This window comes from Vespula pensylvanica, chromosome 9 (assembly GCF_014466175.1).
Source record: "Vespula pensylvanica isolate Volc-1 chromosome 9, ASM1446617v1, whole genome shotgun sequence".
NCBI classification, from domain to species: domain Eukaryota; kingdom Metazoa; phylum Arthropoda; class Insecta; order Hymenoptera; family Vespidae; genus Vespula; species Vespula pensylvanica.
Window position 1 is genome coordinate 3,502,580 of NC_057693.1, and position 17,277 is coordinate 3,519,856.

A 17,277-nucleotide genomic window follows, 5' to 3' on the forward strand; every position below is an offset into this window, starting at 1 on the left:
TATACTTATTTACTTGGATTACGGATATACTTAGTACAGTTACTATACAGGATATGGATCTAATGTTCCTATCGGGAATTCTAGACTAGGATTTTTAAAATCGATCGTTACATCCTTTCCGAAATCTTTTAAATTAATATTACATATATTCCTTTTCTTTCTTTCTCATTTTTCTTATCTAATCAAAGAAATAATTGACTTGTAAAACTATATGTTTAACTGCAAGACCTAAAAGGTCTCGGAAAAGAGTAATTGATATTTAATATCACTTAGAAAGTTTTGATGTATCTGGGAAGTTTTGAATGATCCTGTATATATGGGATTTAATCTTTTCGATAAAATGGAGCAAACGGTATATAAAGTACTTATACAATACTTACTAAAGTACCTGTATATATAGCAATAGAGAAATACATCGTGGAAGGAAGAAAGTCCTGTACACTCTCCTTCACGAGAAGGATATATTCTCGGTGGATTTCAACGGTAAACGTCGGACCATCTCACTATAATCTTCGAATCGTCCTGGGAGCTTAGACATCCTCACCGGACTAAGGATGTCCCAGATCTAAGAATATTTCATGGTTACATACATTCCTTCCACGAAGGGAGAACGTATTTTCCTATTTCATATCTTATAGAAATATTTTCGAGAACGAACGTAGATCTTTTTAATCATTAATTACTACGTAACTGTTTTTCTTTCTTTCTTTTTTTATTTATTAATTTTTTGTGTTAGTTTTTCTTACAAAATCGTTGCAGCATAGCGTCGTTTTCTACGACGTTGCAGGATTTAATCTTACATTAATTCTTAACTCGGGAAGCTTATCTCAGCTTTATCGGTAATCTCGATTAAGAATTTTAAGACTTGTTATTTAACGTATGTTTTATTCATGCTATCTGATGTTAACTCAAGAAAAGAAAATTCGAAAATATCGAAGCAATTTTATCGGGTATGCCTTTGACAACGTTATCTTCTATGATTTTTCTTCCTTCGAAAGCATTTCCAACATTCTACCTTCGAATTGTTCCTTCTTTTTTTCTTTTTTCTTTTCTTCCTTCTCCTTTCTATTTCACGAATATAATTCTTTTTCAAAAATAAAATCTCACGTACGAATGCGAACGATTTTATTCGTCGATTACGTGCAATTCTTTCAATTCTTTTCTTCATCTTTTTCTTTTTCTTTTTGATTTTTTTTTTTTTCTTTTTTTAACTGTAATAAATTCTTAGCACGAATATCGTTTCATTTTGAATCATCGTGCATGTTTTATTATTACTTCGTGAAGGCTCATCTCTTTTTCTTTTTCTTTTGTTTTGTTAAAGATCATAGAAGTTAGTAACGTTCATTGCAAAGACATTTTATTTCTTTCTTTTTTTTTTTTTTCAAGAAATAAAGAACAAAATGTTTCCTTCGAAACAGATGCTGAAATCCTGTAGGACTTTGAGTATGACGGTACGTGGACCGGCATTAGATCCTCGTTGCAGAGTTGGTCATCCTGTTTGGCCATCTTCGGGTCGTCAACAATCTTGTAGTTGGATGGATCGTCAAGGAAGACCAGCCTCTCCGCCACCTTTTTATTCCTCCAGAGATTCCCGATATGGACCACGAACGCGAAAGGTCGAACTATGCATCGAACCAGGCCAATCCCTTGGTCTTATGATCAGAGGTGGTCTCGAATATGGCCTTGGAATATATGTCACTGGAGTAGACAAGGACAGTGTCGCTGATCGTGCTGGACTTCTGGCGAGTAATTCTGCTATTTTTATAGTTTACCATTTCTTTCTTTTTTTTTTTAATAGATTATATATTATAACAATAAATATATATATATATTTACTTGTTTAATATACTTATAATATTACTATATTATATAATAATTACTATATATTAATGTATATTATTTATTATAAATGATTTTATATTGTTAATATAGTAATATAGTTATAATATATAGTATTGTATATATACATATTTACTGTTACGTATGTATTAGTATTTTAATATATTATACATTAGTATTCTACACGTCATAATTTTTTTTTCAAGAGATTATAGATATAATTCAAAAGTATGATAGAAATTATGTGGAAACATTCGATACATTTGACGATTAAATCCGAGAAATGTTTATATCGAAAAATCTTTCGAAATAGTTTTTAAAGTATTGTTAGGAGATTTACTATGCTGAAATACGAGCGGTTATAAATATTAAGCTACTTGTTCACAGAGCTTTATCGATTTTAGTCGATATCGAATTTCGTTATTGCCAACACAAATACACTTTTTTTTTTCCTTTTTTTTTTATGTAGAATAACATCTCGAATGTATGCTTCGTATACGAGAACTCGTAGGTTATCGGGAGTTTTTAGTTCCGAGAATAGCCGATAACAACAAAAGAAAAAAGAAAAGAATATGACGCATACATTTCATGAGAAAATTTCACAGATACATACCTATGTTTATAATATATTCTAAGAATTTTCTGTTTATTAATTTTCGAGGATAGGTTGGGGATCAGATTATAGAGGTCAACGGACAAAATTTCGAGGAAGCTACACACGATGAGGCTGTACAGATATTAAAAACAAACAAGAGAATGAGTCTATTGATACGAGACGTAGGAAAGGTACCTCATTCGTGTACTACAAGTCAACCAATAGTGATGCCAACGAGATATCCCGAACACGATCCTCTTATTCTCGAAAGTCCTGGAAATCATCGACCGCCTAGTCCTGCGTAAGAAAAATTTATATATTTCATTATATTATATTTCGTTAGCTCAAATGTGAAAGGCGAAAGAAATTTAATCAAGCGTCTAATAACGATATTTTTATCTCTCTAATACGTAGGTATAATATATCGTAGTACGTAAATACGTATTGAATGATATAATAATATCGTTCTTTCTTTGAAAATAGGTCAATAAATATTAAAATAATAGATCTTGGAAGATTTTTATGATATCCTTGAGAAATCTATACAATCGTTTGTACGATTTTATTTATACATTTTTAAAGATTTATTCGAGGCAATGATTTTTATTGACTTATTGTATAAATGAAATAAAGGAAATCGATGAATAGACACTCACGTGATTTCGACGATAACCCAAGTTTGTTTCTATAAAAAAGGAAAGGAAATTATATAATGTAAAATTTATAGTATAAGTTATACTTATCCTTAATACAATATATATATATATATATATATGGTTATAGCCAGTATAGTACTAGTACTAGTATAGTTACATTTAATTATAATATAATTTATTACTAAACAATGCGATTATATAGATACATAATTATTATTTACTTGCAGCATAACTTATACTAATATAACTATACTATACTAATAATAAATAAAACTAATACGTAAAAAGATGTTATAATTATAATCTATCAAATATAAAAATACGTACGCATATTAATGACGGCTTTGAATCGCGTTACGAAAGAAAGAAAAAAGAGAAACTTCATTAGAAAACTTTAATTAAAAAAATTTAAATTCGATAAACATAAAAATTTTAAGACATTGTAAAATAATATTAAAATCGAAATGTTATTCAAGAAGCAGTACGAACGAATGGAGACATCGTGGAGGAATTCACACGGTTTCTGCGGCTACAGCAGCGATGGTGGAAGAAAAGGCGAGGGTCGTTCTCGCGAGAAGCGAAAGGGCTGCACTCTCTCAACTTCTTGCCGATTATAGAACGCGAAGACTGACGGTGGAGGAGCTGGTTGCGAATCTTGCCGATCTTTTGAATACCCATGAAAAATTGACGCTTCTAACGGAACTCAGAGAACTCGTTGATAGCAAGGATAGAGCTGCTTTCGATGAATTAGTTTACAGACCACGCATCACCATGGCTAGGGTAAGTTTTTAAATCACAATTAACAAAAGAAACAAAAAGAAATAGACAAAAATCCTTTTAAGTTTAAGAACAATGATATAAACGAGAAAAATCTTTCGAAATTCGGAACGTCGATTCTTCGAAAATTATTATTTCGCTTTATCTTTTTCTCATTTTTTTTTCTTTCTCTTTCTTTATTTTTTCTTTTCTTTCCTTTTCTTTTCTTTTCATCTCTTTATTTTATTTTTAACATATATATATATATATATATATATATATATATATATATATATATTTAGAGGAAAGGGGATCGAATTTATTCAGAGTTAATAGTTACATCGTCATTCCATGATCTTTTGGTAAGTAATAAAGAGTCATTTACATACAAACGATATATTATTATTTATGTAATTATAGTCTCCTCACTGCATATATATTCACACGTAACGTAGTTTTTACACCTACACGATATATTATATATGATTATTATTAACTGTTGTTGTTGTTATTGTTGTTGTTGTTATTACTATTATTATTACTATTACTATTATTACTAATATTATTTTTCTTTTTATTTTTTGTTCTTTATATTTTGGAATATTATTATATTTCTATGCGTACATAGAACAGTCTTTGTTTCTTCTTGCTCATTCTCTATGTTCTCTGTTATTCTATATATGACTGGTTAGATTTGTAATTGTGTGTATGTAGTCCATATTTATATTTATACTTATATATATACATATATATATATGTATGTATATAAGTATTTACAAACACATACACACACGTATATACATTATACAGGATGTTTCGAAGAATTGATTAATTCTCATTGTATTTTTTTGTAAGAGATATTTTATCATTTTACGAAGAGACGAATTATGATCGAAAAATATCGCCAATGATCTGAAAAAAAAAAAAATTAGAAAGATCCTGTATAGGAGTTAAAAATTTTTCCTTCGAAGAGTATTTCTCTTCGAATTTCGTTCCCAAGTGAAGTATTTTTCATATCGAATAATCTTCACGGGAAACGAAAAATTCGTTTGAGAAACTTCTCGACGTACATAAATACGTAGGTACATACTTATTATTAGTATGCTCGATCCTCTTTTCTTGTCTTTTCTGTCGCGTATATTCGTCTTTAACTACCTAACATTCCGAACGTAAAAGTATGCGAACGAAAGGAGAGGTAAAAGACGCTGCAGAGAGCAGCAGGTAGAGAAAAAAAGAAGAAGCAGAAGAAGAAGAAGACGAAGAAGAAGAAGTGAAAAAAGAAGAAGAAAAAGAAGAAAAAAGAAAGGTCGAAAACTTTTTCGACGATAAAAAATAATCGAAAAAATATGCTGCTGCTATTGCCGTTGCTCGAAAAATGTGTGAATAACGTGGATAGGACGACGTATTCGTTGGAGGGGTTTGCGAGGAACGACGGAAGTTGTCACCGATTTGGCGGGTTGATTTTTCAAGTGAAAAAGAATAAAAAGTAAATAAAAGACGAAAGAAAGGAAAAAAGAAAAAAAAAGAAAAATTAAATCATTTGAAAAATCTCATTAAGAGATAACACGAAGATATTCACGCTTGAACGTTAGTTAGCCTAATCCTCTTCTTTAGTCACCCTTTTTGCGATCAACAGCATGAATTCTTTCGAGGAAAAAATATCCTGCATCCTCTCTCTCTCTCTCTTTCTCTTCTTCCTATTCCACCTATCTCTCTCTCTCTCTCTCTCTCTCTCTCTTTCTCTTCTTCCTATTCCACCTATCTCTCTCTCTCTCTCTCTCTCTCTCTTCTCTCTTTTTTTTTTCATTCATTCATTCTCTACGATTCATTCTTCGTCCTTTCTGCATATCTATCTCTTTACTATCACCGCTGCCATTAATCACCACAACGCTGCTTAGAGAACTAACAATTTCATTTCTACGATTTGCTTTCTAGGCTGCCTTTACGCTTGTTTATCGCTTTGCTTATCTAGATATCTAGATATCGTATTAGACGATCTATCCGGTTAATTAATTTAATGCGATGTTTTAAAAGAGGAAGCTTATGCGCTTGTAGAAATTAATGAGCTTACGAACATGATGAACGTATTTTTCATACGATATATATATATACATATAAATATATATAATATATATATATATATAGATATAGATATAATGTATATCTTTTGGATATGCTTTTTATTTTTCAATAATTTATTAGACAGACTAAACTCTATTTTCTAATCTATTCTCTTCACACATTCTTCATTTTCATCGTCTCTTCTATTTTTCCTTTTTCTTTGTTTTTTCTTTTTTTTAATACTTTTTTTCGTTTTATTTTCTTATCTTCTCGCCTTTTTAGTCTTCTTCTCTTCCGTTTTATTCGCTCGTTTGATGTACCGAACGTGCGACAACGGTACATACATATGTATATACATATATATATATATTTTTATACATATATATATACATATATTTAATTACTTACATGATTTTTCATGTACGAGTTCGCCTGAGCTTTGCTAAATTTTTTTCTTTTATTTCTTCCATAAAAACGACCGAGTGTGCAATCGGAATATATTTCACGATAAGAGGAAATCCAGCGGAACAAAATCACAAGAACGATAAAAACAATTTCGTCAAAGCTTATCGAAGCTTATCGTCGATGTAATTTTAATATATATAAAAAAAGAAAAATCAAATAGAGAAAAAGAGAAAAAAATCCCATATAAATTAGAAATTTGATTACGAATAAATCTACATGAAATATTAAAAACGATTATTAAATCCCTCGGAATTTCTTAATAATATCGCACACTCGGTTCGAAAAATGCTGACAGCGATTCGCATAAAAGATCGATTTTAATCCGCATTCCGTACATCGCCTCGCCGATTAGGAATTAGGAATACATTTATACGGGTTGCGTCTAATCTAAACGGGAAAGAAAAAATAATGTTAGTTAAGTGCCTTAAGAAAAGATCCTGTGAGACCTGGTCTGTGAACAAAGCTCGGGTAAACTCGATAACGATCGGTTTCGTGACCAACGTTATATTAAACGATCATTGTCTCTTTCTTATCTTTCGATCGAAGAGAAAATCTTTTGGGAGGAAGAGGAGAGCGAAGGAGAGTGTGAGAGAAAGAGAGAAGGAGAGAGAAAAAAGGAGGAAGAGAAGAAAAAAGAAAGAAAGAAAGAAAGAGAACAAAAATGATCGTATCTTGTTAAAAATCGTTGGCCAACGTAATCGAACGAATGATCGGTGATCGGTGATTAATCGAATCTCGCTTAGAGATGGCATGACAGGATCTGATGATTTCTCACAGAGGGGTGTACCCGGTGGTTGTTGCCGTCCGGGACGACTGGTGGACGTCGAGGGAGATCCCCTGGGAGTGACAGGACCTCTCCTGCCACGGGATAATCAAGAGTATAGGTCACCGAGCGAGGACAGCGGTCTCGGGGCTGATATCCCCAGGACCAGGTCGATCTCTAAACGTTTTTCAATGAGACTTTTTAACGATCCCTCGTTAAACTTTCTTTCACGTTTTTCATATTTCCAATGTTTGATATTCCAATTCGCTTTTTTATTACAACCATAGACAACAAGATGTTTTTCGTTATATTTTGGAAGTGATCAAAGAAAAGAAAAAATATTTATTGATTCGATTGATTTCTATAGATCGATTCCTTCCTTACTTGCAACGATATTTTATTTATTTATTAATTAAATAGTCGTGTAAAATGTTTAAGATTAAAAATTCGTCGATCATAAAATATCGTATTTGTTCGGTTTAGTTATTTAGAACAGAAGGATATTATTAATATGACACATATTGTTAATGTGATAGTTCACTGATAAATAGTCGCGTTCTTTCATTTGGTCTGTGGTTGAAATAAAAAAACTTTGAAAGATACGTAGAACCTATCGAGTCAGATCGCACGTTTCTACGAATAAGCTTTCTCTCATGTTAAACTGAAATACATCAATATCGACCTCTCTCGTTCTTTTTTTGATTAGAATTTTAGGAAGGAGAGAAGTAGATAATTCCGAAAGAAATTAACATGTAATTCGAAAAGAAAAATATTCGTTCCGCGTAGTTTTCATGAAATTCAAATTGATCGTTTCCGCATGCAGCTTCGTTAGAACAGAGATAGATAGATAGATAGATAGATAGATAGATAGATAGATGGATAGGTAGATAGATAGATAGATAGAGAAAGAGAGAGAGAGTCAAGCGAGTCAACATGGGAATTCGATTTTCCCTGTACGCTCGTACGATCCAATCAAAATTCTCAATAAAGACAGAGAGAAAGAGAGAGAGAAGGAAGGAAGGAAGGAGAAACTCTCGTTTAGATATAAACGATCCTCGCTATTTCATTCGCTAACTAATCACATAACGCAAATATCTGATTTAATCGTTCGTGCACCGCGCGAAAAGCTTTACGCTTAAAGATTTTGTTTATCGCCTACGCTTGCTTTGCATTTCTTACGTAAGATAAATTTTTATCTACTTACGTATCACCTAATGAGATTGACATGGCGAACAACGAGAAAATTATACTGGTACATGTGCCTATCCTTAAATCTTCTCCTTCGTGTTAGATCAAATTTAAGATATGAAATCTTTCAAGGTATATATATATATATATATATATATATATATATATATATACGAACATAATGTATATATAAAATTATGATCGATATATTTATTTTTTTATACAAGTATATCTTCTTTCTTATAGGCATACTCGTTTTGACTCTTAAATTATTAAAGAAAAAAGAACTATATCATTCAAAGAAAGCCTATCCTTAGATCTGTGTTTATTTATTATATATACTTAACATTTTCTTTTTATATAGATAATTTATATATATATATATATAAAAAAAGTATATCATTGAGAGATCGTCAAAGATATTTCTGAAATAACTTTCACCGTCATTATTCAAAACTTTCGCTCTCCCCTTCTATCTCTTCCTCTCTCCTTTCTCTCGCATTCTTTTATTAAACAAATATATGAAAGCACGCATATGTTACAGATCGAATTTCAAAATTATCTATGATTTGTTTCTCTTTCTTTCTTTCCTTTTTTTATTAAAGCTCTCCATTTGGATTTTTATCTACGATCTATCATTATCAATTTTCGAAAAGGCTTAACTATTTTTTTTTCTTTTTTTCTTAATGTCGTTTTATTTAATGGCGTTTCTATGTCGGATGTGTTACATCAATATTTTTTATTTTAGATCCTCTTTTCTCTCTCTCTCTCTCTCTCTCTCTCTCTCTCTCTCTTTTCATCTTCCTTTTCTACTTTATCTATTCGCTTCAAGTCTTTTTCCTCTCCTATCGGCAATCACGTAGAGACACGATCGACGATACATTCTAGAATGTATACCTAACATGGACAGCAGATAATGCGGAAGGTAAATCATTTTTTTTTTCTTTTTTTTTTTGTATGTATATCTATGTCTGTCGGTCTTTGAAACATGTAGGCGTGAAAGGGCGTTGTTCGTATGGGCGTAACGCAAACATAAAAACACGCTACAGTCATTCTCGTTCGTATATCTATGAAAAGGATGTCGATGTTATATTTGAAGAAATAGAGATCGAAATATTTAATTCGTTAATGAGGAGTCGAAGAAAAAAAAGGAAAAGGAAAAGGAAAAGGGAAACTATTGAAAATCAGAGACGTGTAAAAAATAATAGTAGGTCAGGAGTATACGTATATATATGCACGTATGGAGTGTATTTAATTGATTGAATTTAAAAAGAGTATAATTAATATTGGATTTCAAAAGGAGTATCTACATATATTTTTTTAATTATTCGTTTCTTTTCTTTTCTTCTTTTTTCCCTTTTCTTTTTTCCATTTAATTCAGATGGAGAAAAGGAAGATCATATTATGGGATGTTGGACAAATATAATGAACATTTATTTAACTCTCTAACGTTATATACATTTGAAGTTAGATGTTTTAAATGTGTTTTAAATCTTGTTTTAGTTCTTTTTTTTTTATTTTCGTTATGATAGTTTCATAGAGTTAATTCAAATGTCGAAAGAGTTAATGTTTATTAAATATATTTAGTGTGATATAATTATAAATCACATAATCTTTTGCTTACAATTTTGTGAAACACGAAAAAAAAAGAAAATTGGTTTATAGGGATTTAAAAAATTAAAAAAGAAAATTAGAATTATTATCGAAAATCTTTGTTTTTAAACAATTTAAGATTATCAGCTCAACTATTCCAACTTCTTTTAATTTGAAAATTGAAAATTATTAAGTCAGACAGAATCTGTATTTGATTTTAAAAAAAGATCAATAATTTCTTTGGATTTCTATTGCAACCTCTAAATACTTACTTTTACATAGGTTATTACAATTTTAATTACTAGGTTCGAGCTTGTAATTTTTCATAGTTTAATCTTCCTTTCTCTTCCTCTCCTTCTCACTCTCTCTCTCTCTCTTTCTCTTTATCTATCTCATTTCTTTTTATTTTATTTTTTTTTAATTAAATCGCTATGAAAATGAAGGCAATACTTTTACTGGAAGATAATATTTTTTCGAAGAAATAAGAAATATGTTTGTGGTTAATTCACGATAATAAAATAAATCGTTAAAAAGTTTTAACGCGTCATGACGCTTGGTACGAACAGGTACAAACGTCTAAAGTTTGAACAGGTCGTGTCGCGATTCGAGCCCTTGAAATTTTAAGCTCACGTAGAGCAGCAAAAGGTTTCGTGGTATCGTGTCCGATAGGTCGTATCCTGGGTAACGGAACCGAACGATTCAACTTTCAGGAATAAAGAGAGAGAGAGAGAGAGAGAGAGAGAGAGAGAGAGAGAGAGAGAGAGAGAGAAAGAGAGAAGGAGAATGTAGTTCAGTAATAGCTTTTCGAACGTAACGTTGTATCGTTTCTTCTTCCTTGAGCATTTTCCTTCAATTCGTATCATAAAAATACCTTAAAGATAATTTCGTAATCTAAGAAAAAAAAGATCGTAAATTAATGATCTTTCATTAATTAATTCAATCGATCTCAAAAATATTGTTCCATTATTCACTTATCATCGTCATAATCCCTTTTTCCTCGGTTTATCGAAACGGTCGTAAGAACGGTGACAGATTCTTGTGTAACACAATCGTGATTCATGATAAAGTTAAAGAAAATACAAATGTTAAAAAGGAAACGTTCGATCTTGTACGACGATTGCTATTGGTGATACGTTCGGATAAAAAGAAAAAGAAAAGGAAAGATAAGGAAAGGAAAAAAAAATATTTCATTCGGACGATAGTTATTGATTAAACGTCCGTTCGCGTCTCGTGAGTAAGGGGTGAAACGACAATAACTTAAAGTGAACGAAAAAAAAAAAGAAAGAAAAGAAAAGAAAGAAAAGAAAGAAAGAAAAAAGAAGGAATAACGCGTGACGACGAAAGAAACTTCTCCCACTAGGACGTTGAATTCGTAATGATAACGTAGAACGTTTTCCCAGGTAAAAAAAATAAATAAATAAATAAAATAAGGAAAAAGAAAAGAAGGAAAAATAAAAAAGAAATATTTTAACTCGAAACGAAAATTTAATTTCAACATAAGGATTCGTTAGAGTCACCATACTAATTTCTCTCTAAGGGATTTTAGAATATTGCTCGTGCTCGTAGGGTAACAAACTCGTGCGGGGGCTAGATAAAAAGGACGTTTTTAATAATGCGCATACGCAACGTTCCCGTATTCAAGGATCAAAAGAAAAACGAAAAAAAAAAAGAAAAATTGTGGGGGAAAAAAACGAGACGCGTTTCGATTTCAAAAGGAAATTTTGGGAATTCCAGAGTGACCTGCAGGAGGGCTCAACAACATCAGGTGACTACCTCCGACCTCGCCCTCTCCAACGACGACGAGTGTGATAATCAGGTATAGAATGATACCACCCTCGTAACCTATCCTCCTACCTACCCTAGTTCAATCGCCACTGTTAACCCCAGATCATTTCTTATTTCACTTAATCTTTCATGAATAAAAATGTCTCTTTCTTTTTTCTTATTTTTCTTCTTCTACTTCTATTTCTTCTTCTTCTTCTTCTTTTTCTTGTTCTTCTTCTACTTCTTCTATTTCTTCTATTTCTTCTTCTTCTTCTTCTCCTTTTTCTTGTTCTTGTTCTTCTTCTTGTTCTTCTTCTTCTTCTTCTTCTTCTTCTTCTTCTTGTTAAGAGAACGATACTAGGACTCGATGGAAGAGGCTGACGATCGTGTTCTTCGAACGAAGATCATTTGCGTGTCTCACGCGGACGTGTACGTTTAATTTCTCTTCTTTATTTTTTTCCAGGATTACGAGGACGATATAGACAACGGACGAGGACGAAGACATAGCTCGCCTGCAGGATCTCGAGGAAATCCACGAGATTACGGACATCATCATCTTCATCCAGATAATTTGGTGAGTCCAATCGCTTTTAGAGTTAATTAATTAAGTTACTCCGTGCTCATTGTCTTCTTTTCGATCGAAAATTGATTTTCTTTTCTCTCTCTCTCTCTCTCTTTCTATCTCTCTTTTTCTTTTTATAATTATTTTCTTCTATCTACTTTTTTATTACGATCTTCGAATCATAATTATTTTTATAAGATAATAGGTATTCAGTTACCACTCTTATGATAATCTCTCGTTCGTTTATATTCCATTTAAGTAATATCAATATTTAATTATCCATAATTAGTTGTACGATATATTATGCCGTTGATATAAACGAGGTATATTAAGTTTTTTTTTTTCTTTCTTTTAATACGCGAGGTCCATTATTTTTTGCGCTTGGCCATTGTTTCATATAGTACAGCGAAGAAGACAAGGAGCACAATAAATTTATTTCGAGATTGTAATAGATAAGAAATCGAGCGTGGAAGTTGAAAGAGAACGTGAGATTGCGTGAAAACGAAGCCGTGCACTACTCTCTTTCTCCTTCTCTTTCTCTCTCTCTCTCTCTCTCTCTCTCTCTCTCTCTCTTTCTCTCTGTCTCTCTTTCTCTCTCTTTCTTTCATCACGAAGATGATGCACGTTTTACTCGATGCACGCGCTGCAGTCGTTGTAGACGTGTACTATATCGGTCGTTATAGTTTAATTATAGCACGCAATGGACGAGGGTTCAGGGTCGACCGCAAAGAAGCTCCTTCGTTTCTCTCGTTAGTCAGCTTTACGTTCCTTCTCTCGCGAAACTCGTCGGACTCGCGTAAAAATGGCCGACTTGCGTGCCGCTTCTCCTTGCAACCGAGTGCCACGCACGAGTTTCTATGATAATACAAGATGCGTGAAATATCTTACTTTATTTATACGAAATTCGAGATTATCAACTTTTCTATGAATTCTTTTCTATATTTAAACGATCATATTTACTGTAAAAGTAAAAGTCGTGGGTGTTAATTGTTAATAATGATGGAATGAATAACATTTTGAATTTTATTCATAATTCTTTTATTTTATAATCGTTACTTTCCCGTGTTAAATATTATGAAAGAATTTTATATATTCTGATTTATATATATGTAGCTTAATAAATTATTAAATATACATATGTGTATGTATTTAATTTTTATCTCTAAAAAGTATCTCTATGTAATTTAAATATACATACGTATATCAGAATAATTTTTGAACATAAAAATAAATTAATAAATATACGTGTAATAATCTTTTCGAATTAAAAAATTAATTGTGCAAACTTGATTCGAGAATTCATTTGAAAGATGAGATTGAAAATCTCGAAGGTATTTGAATCGATTTAAGAACTCGGTTAAAAGTGAACCTTTAGTGGCACTCGAGAAGGAGAAGGGCTTGTGCGTGCGACGACTCATCGCGGCACGGTAAAGAAAGAATAAAAGGAGTAAAAGAGAGGAGAAGGAGGAGGAGGAGGAAGAGGAGTCGTAGAAGGTAGAAGTGCAGGTGCGCAGGATGGAAGAAGATGATGATGAAGAAGACGAAGAAGATGGAGAAAAGAAATTGGAGAGAGGGCGTCGGTCGTTTCGCTGCAACGCCGCTGCGACCATAAAATCATCGACTCTTCGAGAAAATACGTGTGCAATGCACGAATGAAATTCTTATTTGCTTTTTAACCCTTTAAATTTCTCATATAGATCGATTAAAGAATAACACACGGTTATTATTATTATTATTATTATTATTATTATTATTTTAAATGGAACAAAGACGTTACCCATAGGAATTTATTTCTCTTTTGTCGACATCAAATAGTCTAAAAAATCAATAATTTTTTATCATTAGATATTATCGTTTTAAATTCAGTTCTCAATATTTTAGATATTTATTTTTTTTTTTTTTTTGTTGCGATAAATAATTATAAAAATCGATATTAACAATAATACTAATTGCAAGTAAAACCCTGCTAGTAATTAATTTTTTAACGAAACAAAAAAGGAAATTCAAACAAGAATACAAAAAAATAACTAGGTATATGTCGTTATAGAGGGTTAAGGAAAAAAAATATTGCTCAAGATAAAACTTTACTTATGATAGTTTATCGGAAATAAATGAAGCCCTTGAAAGAAGGCAGTAGAAGGGCGAGGGGAAGACTTCAAGAGCGAGGGGGGTAGTTTGAACGTTTCGCACGCGATCAAGGACTATAGTAATCGAGATAATCACGAGATTTCCCATCGCTTACCACGGTGGATATTGCTCCTTTCTCAGTTTCCTCTTATTTATTTTTCTTTTTTTTTTTCTTTTTTCTTTTTTCTTTCTTCGTTCTCTCTTTCTCTTTCTCTCTTTCTTGCAGGAAAAGACGAACGTGCAAGTTAGTACTTCTTGCCAGCTTGATGTAATTAAGATGATAGCGAGGTATTATATCTCGTGAACGTGTGTGTGTCGGTTAATCGTTTACAACGAGGCATATAATTCTTTTCACGTAAAAAAACGTGGATCGGATGATCGAGAATATGATCGAGATCGAAATAGAGGCGTTAAACGATTCGCGATAAAGTTTCGATATCGGTATCATCCCAACGATTATTGTAGACTATTAACGCGCAATCAAAAATGTAAATTACTAAGAACGATCGAAATTTTGTGAACTTTTTTTTCTTTTCGTTTTTTATTTTTCTTTTTTTTTTCTTTTCTCTTCAAGGGGCAATCATTTTCTTGATTCTTCTTATATATTGATATTGAGGTATATTGAATGTGTTTCGGTATAAAAAAGTCATTAAAAAACTTAAATGCCAATTTAGTCGTAAAAGGTAATCGTAAATTGCTTTTCGCGCTATATCTCGAAATTACTTCGAGAAAATGCCAGGAGTCCTTGTCGATACGTTGTCTGCCTGTCTTAAAGTCACCATTGAAACGTCCGTTTACGTTTTTCCGAGTCCTTACTGTTAGATCGAACGTGCAACTAACTAATTGGTCGGATCCTTGATGTCTCGTGTAAGAAGTGTTTCTTTTTTCAGAAAAAAAAAATTTCAGAAAGAAAAGATTTAAAAATAAGGAATTACGAGAATAGGAAAAAGGGATTAAAAACAAATAAAAATATCTAACGAAATTAATATCTCGATATATCTTACATAAGGAATGATGATACAATTTAATATAAAAAGATTTATTTCAAATATTATACATAGTATTTTTTGTCTCTTATTTAAAAGCAATACAATAGGTACACACGTTTGTAACTTAAAAACTAAAAGTTAATAATTACGGTTTACGTCGTTCGATAAAAAAAAAAAAAAAGAAGATAATAAAAAAAAAAGCGATCTCGCCTCTGGTCTGAAACCCCGTGTCATTTTGACGTTCAATCGTTCCAACGTTTCGACATAGCGAAATTTACGAGCGAGCGATTGCAAAAGAAAACAAAAACAAAAGAAAAAGAAACAGAAAGGAAAAAAAAAGTTAAAATAAATAAATTAAAAAAGAAAGAACACAAAAAAACAAAAAAGAAAGAAAATATTCATTTATCGGATCGATTTTAAATGGACAGAGTTATCTCACATTCGATTTCGCATTCGAATCCGTACTTTTCTAAACTTTCACTTTATCGACGCAATTTTAAAAATGAAATCATAGGAATATCACGCATACATTTATATATACATACATACAACATAGATGAATACATACATACATACATACAGATTAAAGAAGGAAATTCGATTTGGGTTAAAAACGAGCGCCATTGGAAAAGCTCGAATTTATCGAAATGAAATCGATCTATCTATCGATCCTCGGGGAGATCACAACTAAATAATATTCGATCGAGATCTCGAGCTTCGTCCTTGAGAAAGAATAGGCTTTCGTCGTGACAGAGACGAGGGTCTAGCAAAAGGTACGAGAGAGAAGTCTTTCGCGTCGGCTCTCCTTCTTCTTTTTTTTTTCTCGATTCTACTCTTCGACTCGATTATTCTTCTCGATCAAAGCTTGTCCTGTAACGCCTGTCGAAGTTCCTCGGTGGCCTTGGCCACGTCTTGAACCTGTCTCGAGTGAACTTCGGGTCGCACGTGTTGCACGCTCGAGTTTGACCTCCTCACGGAATTTCCGCTTCCGAATTTTGGCCGCGGAATTCTTACGCGTTGCACATCGCTCAGCCAAGACTCCATATTTCAATTTTATTATCCTGCAAAAAATGAAAGTTGTAACTTTTTTATATCATCTTATTTTATATGTAAATTTTATTATAATTTTATATATATATATATATATATATGTATGTGTAGGTACGTGTATGTATGTATGTATGCAGATAATTTTAAGAATTTTTTAATATTTAAAGTTTAGCATAATTCTATCTAAAATATTATTTATGTTATATTTCTTTTTTCTGGTATATATCATAAAATTATTATGAGTATTAAAATATTCTTTATATATTTGGATTAAAATTTTTTTTCCTCGGCGAACTAATCGTGCCGTACAATTTCGAAGTAGTAATAATAGTTTTTTAAAGAAATAATTGAAGTTAATTAAAGGTAATTTTTGTAATCGTAAGATCGTTGACCCCGATCATTCCAGGTCCTTGTTTTTCTTTAACGTTAACGAGCCATTTTAAAACGTTAAACGCAACTAACACACACGCGTAACAAACACACGTAGAGAGAAAGAGAGAGACGCACGAATTAAGACGAAACCATTGCTGCCATCCGACGACGTTTGCCGCGCAAAAAGCGTATCGCGTTAACAAGCTAATTACAGTAGTCGCAGTCCTTACCCCTGATATCTGGCATTTAGTTAGCGAGTTAATTACCACCCATATCCCGCTACGTTGATGTCGGGTTACGCCATTTAGAGAACTATGCTCTACTTGTTTGTAAACGGGTGACCGTTTACGATCATTTTTCTTCAAGGATAAATCGAGAATTTGCATCGTTGCTTAGTAAATTTTTATTTTTTATTTTTTATTTTTTTTTTAATTCATTATATAAATGTAAAATAATATATTCGTTAATATTAAAAATATTCTCGAGAAAATTACATT

At 31.8% G+C, this 17,277-nt stretch overlaps 1 protein-coding gene across 12 annotated transcripts in view; it reads left to right on the plus strand.

The window, feature by feature from the left end:
• The window catches only part of LOC122631596 (whirlin), a 74,888-nt gene that overhangs the window by 39,742 nt on the left and 17,869 nt on the right, over positions 1-17,277 (plus strand). For 7 of the 12 annotated variants that reach the window (XM_043817489.1, XM_043817488.1, XM_043817491.1 and 4 more), the window contains 6 exons: positions 1,419-1,742; positions 2,506-2,735; positions 3,567-3,870; positions 7,150-7,304; positions 11,651-11,732; positions 12,144-12,254. In XM_043817489.1, coding sequence (XP_043673424.1) covers positions 1,419-1,742; positions 2,506-2,735; positions 3,567-3,870; positions 7,150-7,304; positions 11,651-11,732; positions 12,144-12,254 — 1,206 coding nt within the window. The remainder of the gene's footprint in view (positions 1-1,418; positions 1,743-2,505; positions 2,736-3,566; positions 3,871-7,149; positions 7,305-11,650; positions 11,733-12,143; positions 12,255-17,277) is intronic. The other 5 variants (XM_043817490.1, XM_043817495.1, XM_043817498.1 and 2 more) reach the window with 3 other exon arrangements.